Source organism: Athene cunicularia (genome assembly GCF_003259725.1).
Source record: "Athene cunicularia isolate RWA chromosome 5 unlocalized genomic scaffold, athCun1 chr5_part1, whole genome shotgun sequence".
NCBI classification, from domain to species: domain Eukaryota; kingdom Metazoa; phylum Chordata; class Aves; order Strigiformes; family Strigidae; genus Athene; species Athene cunicularia.
In genome coordinates this window covers 3,200,492-3,208,163 of record NW_020799101.1, presented here as the reverse complement: position 1 = coordinate 3,208,163, position 7,672 = coordinate 3,200,492, and the positions used below count along the sequence as shown (strand labels likewise).

The 7,672-nt window shown below is 44.6% G+C and overlaps 1 protein-coding gene across 1 annotated transcript in view; it reads left to right on the top strand.

Annotated features, from left to right (window-relative positions):
- Positions 1 to 7,672, top strand: part of NIN (ninein) — a 56,179-nt gene that overhangs the window by 22,692 nt on the left and 25,815 nt on the right. The window contains exons 5-11 of the mRNA XM_026849174.1: positions 602 to 738; positions 2,145 to 2,285; positions 2,462 to 2,636; positions 3,574 to 3,684; positions 4,496 to 4,585; positions 5,891 to 6,044; positions 6,369 to 6,490. Of these exons, the coding sequence (XP_026704975.1) occupies positions 602 to 738; positions 2,145 to 2,285; positions 2,462 to 2,636; positions 3,574 to 3,684; positions 4,496 to 4,585; positions 5,891 to 6,044; positions 6,369 to 6,490 (930 nt within the window). The remainder of the gene's footprint in view (positions 1 to 601; positions 739 to 2,144; positions 2,286 to 2,461; positions 2,637 to 3,573; positions 3,685 to 4,495; positions 4,586 to 5,890; positions 6,045 to 6,368; positions 6,491 to 7,672) is intronic.

Genomic DNA, 7,672 nt, shown 5'->3' with positions numbered 1-7,672 from the left:
CCTCTCTGCCCCCTCCTGGCAGGGAGTTGCCGAGGGCCAGGAGGTCTCCCCTCAGCCTCTTCTTCTCCAGACTGAACCCCCCCAGTTCCCCCAGCCGCTCCCCAGCAGACCTGTGCTCCAGACCCTGCCCCAGCTCCGTTGCCCTTCTCTGGACACGCTCCAGTCGTTCAATGGCCTTTTTAAATTAACATGAATATCTTCAACCGGTTTCTTGCAGCTTTTGAGTATTGGGTTGGAAGTAGATGATCTTTAAGGCCTCTTTCAACACAACCATTCTATAATTCTACAATAATATGTAAAATGGCCAGCGTAGTTGAGACCTCTAGAGAACTGGTACTTTTAATCAGACAGGGGCTTAATTTCCTGTTGGTCTTGCAGCACAACCAGGACACTTTCCATCTACACAGCTGGCAGCAGCTCTTTAACGCAGGAAGGTGACAGAGATCTGGTTTATTGCCCCAAAGGCATTTGCGACAGATTAATCAGCAAGCAAAGATCTTTTCTGAGCCTTCATTTTATTCTATCACTTCATGTACAGATGTCTGCAGGCTGCTGTGGGGCAGGGAGGCTCGTTCTGCTCTAACCATGTGTCGTTTTGCAGGCTTTGGATTTCAGCTTGGATGGGAAGGTGAACTTGACAGAGCTGACACTGGCACTAGAAAACGAGCTTTTAATAACCAAGAACGGAGTCCACCAGGCAGCCCTGGCGAGTTTCAAAATGGAGATCAGACACTTGCTGTAAGTCACCAGGATCGCTGGCTCTGCCTCTCCTTGCAGTCCTCTGCGTTTGGCCAAGCAGCAGTTTAATTAGCAGCTGATTAATGGTGGTTCATAGCACTTCTCCGAGGGGCATCGGCATGGTGCTGCCATTTCACTGGAAGGCTAGGTTCTCTGTGAGCTTGGTTGGAAACTTTCAACAATCCTGTTTTGCATGGAAAAAACACTCAAACCTACATATTGCAGAAAAATATACTTAAAAAAAAATATCAAAGCAGCAGGCTGTTCCCAGCCCTACTCTGCAGTCTGGAAATGGTCACTAGAATCTGCAGTGGTCACTGATGGCCAAGGAATGCAAACCTCAAGACAGAGGCTGATGCAGTCTGATAAGCAGTACTTTAATCCTAACTGATTTCTTGCAGTAGTGTTACGTAGGTTTTGCCTTGGGGTAGAGGTGTGGGTGAGGTACAAAACCATCACGCACCCCCACTTTTTTTCATTTGAAAGTCAACACAGTTTGACTTAGTGCTGGAGTTGCCATGTAGGCTTCTCTGAGAGAGTGTAGGAGAGAAGAAACATTTCACTGGATGCAAGTATATCAGTTTATAAATTATATACAGCTGAAGCTCAACTATTTCTTCCCACAGACCAGTGGGTTATCTTGCCCACCTCACTTTGGAGACCCCTGCTCTAAGCATTACACCCTGTTTTGCATTGAGTCCTTCCTGTTGTGTAACTGTTGTATCCATCTGCCATGGGCGCAAGCTCCGGTTGTTAGTGGTGTTTTTTTTGTACTGTAAATCTTTGAATAGTTTAAATATTTATCAGCTCATGCCTCTACCTCCATGCAATACCACAGATGACTCTTGCTGGTCGTTAAGACTGCACATGTCCTGTTACCTGTTGGCTTACCACTTGTGCTTGCAAGCTGCCTGTTTTAATTGTATGAAACCTCACAAAATGAGGCTTCCCACTGTGTGTTTGCATCGACAAGTCAAAATAACTTTTTACATTCACTCAGTGGAGAGATCAGTTGTCAAGCTCCCGTCAAGAAAGCTGCTCAGTGTAGCAGATCTTACAAACTTGTGATCAAAACCAGATTAGGTGTAGCGTAAGGATGAAGTGGTAAAGGTAATAAAATTACAAGAACAAGTAAATGGGGCAGAAAGTGGCCTGGCAAAATGGCATAGTGCTGCAATTCAGGGGACTAGACCACAGCTGAGGAGTTCATGTTGAGGTCTGAGGACCTGTGGGGATATCAAGACATGGCCAGAGCTATGTGTGCAAGTTCATATCTCATGACTAAATGCAGTCAAGACCCTTGCAGAGCTTTCTGAGCTGCTCTTCTCTGATGAGCCTCTCGCAAGTACCACCTTTGGGGGAGCTATGAGGGGTGACCTAATCCAGGCTGGCTGTGTTTACCCTAGGGAGAGGGTTGACCAAGTAGCCAGAGAGAAAGAGAAGCTGCGGTCAGACTTGGAAAAAGCTGAAAAGCTGAAATCCCTGATGGCCTCCGAAGTGGATGACCACCACGCCGCCATTGAGCGCCGGAATGAGTACAACCTCAGGTAGGGCCTCACGGTTCGCTCCTCCCCTCCTCTTCAGTGTCGCTGCTGCAGCGTTGGAGGGACTCGGTGATGGGGGTAGTGGCCTAGTGCCTGCTGATTACCACTGTGTTTCACTCTCAGCAGTATTTGCCACTGCTGCTTCTTATGAGCTCTTCTTATCTCTGTTGCCTTCATAGGAAGCTGGACGAGGAGTACAAGGAACGAATTGCTGCTCTAAAGAATGAGCTCCGGCGAGAGCGGGAGCAAATCCTGCAGCAGGCTAATAAACAGCGGCTGGAGCTGGAGCAGGAGATAGAAAAGCTGAAAACTGATGAGAACTACATCCGGGACCGCCTGGCCCTTTCCCTGAAGGTAACGGGGACTAAATGCAGCCGTGTGTTTCTCCCAAAAGGCAAGGATGTCCAGAAGTGGGGAGCGAGGCTTGCAGCATAGTCCTTGTTGAGAGGATGTGTTACGGGGTGTGTTGAGCTAACTGAAAGTAATTTCAGCAGTAAGATAGAGGCATATCCCTGATAATTGTTTTTTGGGTCACCTTGATAGGTTATTCCTTGGATTCATAAGGCTCCAGTTCAAATCTCTGCTGCCATCAAGTGTAGAGTGTGCATTTGTACAGCTATCAGATGGGCTGGCTGCCTTGCTCGCTGCTTGGCTGTCCAGCCAGGAGATAATGTCTTGACAAAGTTTAAAATATTGCTTTAAAAACAAACAAAAAACCCCCTCTAAAGCAAGCTTGCTGTTATGCCTTTTGACAACTTATCTATTGCCTAATGCAATGGTATCGCTCACCCATGACTCCAGATTCACATCCCTTTCCTATTTTTTTTTTTCAGAAAACACTTAAGACACAATGCTTTATCTGACCGCTGCCTTACTATATAATTAACTTTTGCTCAGTTTAAAAAAAAAAAAAAGGTAATGGTGTTATCTTACAAATGACATCAAAAGTGCTGAGAGTCAGAGAGAGCTAATACACCCTTACAGATGTTTGGGCGAGCAGCTTTTGAAGGGGGTGGCTGTCCTGTGAGCATCAGGAAAATTGTAAAATACTGCTCTCAAAGCAGTGACCTGCAGGGTGAGAGGAGCAGCAGAGGGTTTGTTCACACTTGCTGTTTTGCTGTGGCAAGAGGGGTTGTGTGTGCATGGATTCACAATTCTTATTTTCCGCTGAAGCTTGTAGCAGTGTCATGCTCTGACTTGACTGGGAGATGACTTTTCTGAGTCACCACATGCTAATGTTTTCTTTCTCTCTAAATGCTGAGGCTCTTGGGGGTGGTTTTTTTTGCTCCAGGAAAACAGCCGCCTGGAAAGCGAGCTATTGGAAACAGGAGAAAAACTGGCTGAGTATGAAAGTTTGGCCAGCAAACTGCAGAGGAACTTGGAAAACGTCTTGGCTGAGAAGGTAAATCCTCCTCTTCCCTGTATGCATCCAGAATTAAATTGCTTTTCAGTTACTACACGCAAGCTGCCAATTTAACTAATATCTAGAGGCTCTTGGGGTCCCTGTCCAGATGTGACCAAGGCATGGCCTCCTTTGTTGACATGGACTGCCTGACTGACTTCCAGTAAAGGAAATTAAAGATACTACACCTTAGCTGTAGTTTTATACCAATCAACAGCAGGGAGCCTTACAGTGAAGCAATCATCCAGCAGATCTGCAGGGATTTTTTTTTTTTTCCCCAGCACATAATTTTGGCTAGACTCAACGTGCAGGTCCTTTCTAGGGAAGATGATACACGAGGTGTTGAGGTGTTACGTGGCATCTCCGCTAAACTTAAGTGAAAATCGAGGTGATTATGGTTGTATTACAATAAACTCATCAGAGTATCAGCGTCTCCAAAAGCATTTCAGTGTGTGTGCATCTATAGACAAAGGCTGTCATAATAGGATTCTCACCCAGCATCCATTTTCCAGAATTTTTTTAAGATGGGGTTATTTATCAAATGGAGATGTGCATATGCTAAGCTAGAAAGCTGTGATCTGCAAGCAAAGTGAAGATGAGAGCTATGGTGAGATAGCAGCTAGTATTTAAGGAGGTTGCTCATCATCCCCTACCAGCAGGGAAGCAGAGCTTCTGTATTTAAAAGAACATTAAAAAAAAAAAAAGAGGGGAGGGGGTGCGGGCTGCAGGACTGCTTGTGAAAGGCACCCAGGCTGTGATGAGCAGGGCTGCTTGGTGGAAGAGTAACTGGATCCCATTCATGCCATTTCAGTTTGGTGACCTGGATCCCAGCAGCGCGGAGTTTTTCCTGCAGGAGGAGAGACTGGCACAGATGAGAAGCGAGTACGAGCGGCAGTGCAGAGTAAGTGGAGAGCTGGCACCTGTCTGCCCCCACTCACCCGGAACAGCACTGCAACCAGCAGCGCAGAGCAGCAATGGAATGCTGCTGGGTTTTTTCCTACATAATGGCTTTTTCACATTAATCCAAGCTCTTGCAGCACAAGTAGCTGGCCGAGCTAAGAGGGTGAGGTGCCCCAAGGGTGAGCTGGGCTTGGGTCTGTGGAGCCTCCTTTGTTCCCGAGCTCTACATCACGTGCAGTTGTGCGCTAGCATTTTTTTGATTTATGAAATAGTTTGCCCTAACTTGAATTGAGAATTGAAGGAACTTACAGAGAAATAAGATATATCTGAGTCTTGGTGGTTTCCAAAACAGTAGCATTTCCTTAAAATGAAACTGAAAATGTGAAGCTTGTCTTCTCCTCCCCAAATCTTGTATGGCTGAAATACTTCAAGGTGGGCCTGCAAATATATATTTACATATCTATTTTGTGATGACTATGATGGTTACAGCTCATCTGTTCTGCATGATTCTTTTCATTCAATAACAGACTACCTTGGCAAAAGGCTGTCTGATCTGAAACAGCACACTAAGTCTCTTAAATTGCAGTTTAAACGCAAAGATGTTTAGAAATATTTATTAATTGATACTTCTTCATAAGATGTTGCTTGAATAAGCAGTTGATTTTCTTTTTTTTTTTTTTTTGAGTACTGGCAGATATGAATCTGTTCACTCTCTGAACCTTCCAGATCTGTAGAATTGTGTGTTTACACATTCAGGGATTAATTTTCCCCAATAAACGCTGTTCACTGAGCTGAGTGCGTGACATTTGGCACAAACACTCGGGATATTCCTCTGGCAAGTGGGCAGAAGTACCAGATGGTAAATCCTGTAATGAGTGTATCTCCTTCCTAATTTGATCTTTTGCTTCTGATTCAATTCTGCAAGTAGATGGTGTTTGAAGAAGTATTTCTCAACTGTTTGAAAATGTTCCTAAGCTGCTGTTTAAAAAAAGCTTGTAGGAAGAAAGAATAAAGTGGAAAGTCCTAGGGCACAATATACTTTAGATGTAGAATATACACAGGCTCTCAAGAAACTTCTGCTCTTTTAGAAAGAAACACCTCTGTCACTTGCACAGGTTGGAACCTGGAGAAGGGTGTTGATTTGCTAATAGGAGGCTGACTAATTGTGGCATGATGGTAGGATTATTGACAAGTCTTTACCTACTGTAATTCCCTCCTCAATGTCTCATGGTGGGAGTGTGGTGATACACAGATGCTCCGCTGCCTTGGCTGCTTTCACTCAGGCATCTCTGTCCTGCACTTTCAGGAGCTGCAAGACCAGATAGATGAGCTGCACTCGGAGCTGGAGGAGTACCGTGCACAAGGCAAAGTGCTCAGGCCTTCACTGAAAAATTCACTGTCAGAAGAGTTTGACATTGATATGAAAAGTCATGGCAATAGTGGAATTGAGCCTGACCAAGGTAAAGTTCATCTCCTGTATGACCAACTTCTGTGCTGTAGGTATTTATCATAACATCTTATAGGCGATTATGCAAAAACTCTCCCAAACTATCCCAGCAAGACTCAACCACCAACCTCCATTTTGCTATTTAACATTGTGGAATATGGCTGCTGTGCTACATTCAAAGCTGAAATTCATGTTTGCAGTTTCTTGTCTCTGTGTGTGATGCTGAATTTGAGAGCTGCAAGTAGCTGCCTAAACAAATTTAAATTGATGAAATAATTCTGTTGAGAATGTATCTCTTTGGGCTTCAGGAATATGTATATAATTACTATTTTTACAGGACTTGGTTCAGAAGATTGCAACCCATTAAATATGAGCATAGAGGCAGAAATGGCTATTGAACAAATGAAGGAGCAGCATCACAGGGATCTACATCACCTCAAACAGGAGCTTGAAGACACAGTAAGTTATTTTAACTTAAAATGAAACTTTACAACTTTGCCAGCCTCTTCATAGAGGTGGAATGGTCTTGAAGAACTTTTAATTCCTGGTCAAATTATAAACTTTCTGTGAATCTGAGCCATCTACCTTCCCTGCTCCTTCTGCATGTTGCTGTGCGATGGAGAGGGCTGAATGAACACTGCAGTAGATTCTCATGCTGCCCCACAGCTAAGAGAGACCAGCGAGCCTTTCCGAGGCAGTATTACATCTCCTGTCTTGAGAGCCTGCTGCATCTGAATTAGCCACTTCATACCCGCTGGCATGGGATAATTGTGGGGTAGGAAGGCTGCTGGCAGGAGTCTGCAGTGCTAAATGCTATGCTTGTGAGGTCTGGTGGTGCTGAAACACAATCTGTGCTGTGGGAGTATGGAAAGTCTGCTGTTATGATATCTGTGCCACTGAAAATGGGCAGTCAGCTCTCCGTTTTCAGGGTGTCCATCTGCAGATTAATCTTGCCACATGTGCAGAAATATCTCCACGTGCAGAAAATATCTCCATGAGTTCCCACGGCCAGCCCACGCTAGTGTCCGTGTCAGGGGCACAGTGTTGCCAAGCCAAACCCACTGTACCTCGCTCTGCAGGTGAGGTGCACTGGGGTGGAGCTGGCCAGGCCAGGCTTCCACTTTCTACTGCAACTGTCAGCCCAGTGCCCACCTCCAGATGAGGGGTGGCTGTATAATTATCATCCAGAACTATAATCTATTTGCTTCACATATGACATAACACAGGTATGCTGAAACAGTATTGTGACAAAGCTGGGATAAGAGTGGGAAAAGGGGACTGATAAAATATTAACCCCCAAATCATTACTTTTTCCTTAAGTGACACAATGTCACATGTAAAAAAACAAAACAACCCAACAATCAAGCAAACAAACAAAAATCTCCCACAACCTTTTTAAAGGGAAAGGCCTCATCTGCCTCTTTGGGGAAGATTTTGAAAAAGTAAGCAGTGAAACAAAAGAGCCCACATGTAATTTGCAAAACTGACTTGGGACTTAAAAGTTGTTAGTGGCTTTGCTTTTCACAAATTGTCTTAATGGAAAAGCATTAATTCCTCTGGCTTCTGCATAATAATAATCTTTATCCCAGTTGGAAATTAAGCTGAACACTTTAGCATTCCTTGCAGGGGAAATCAATATAA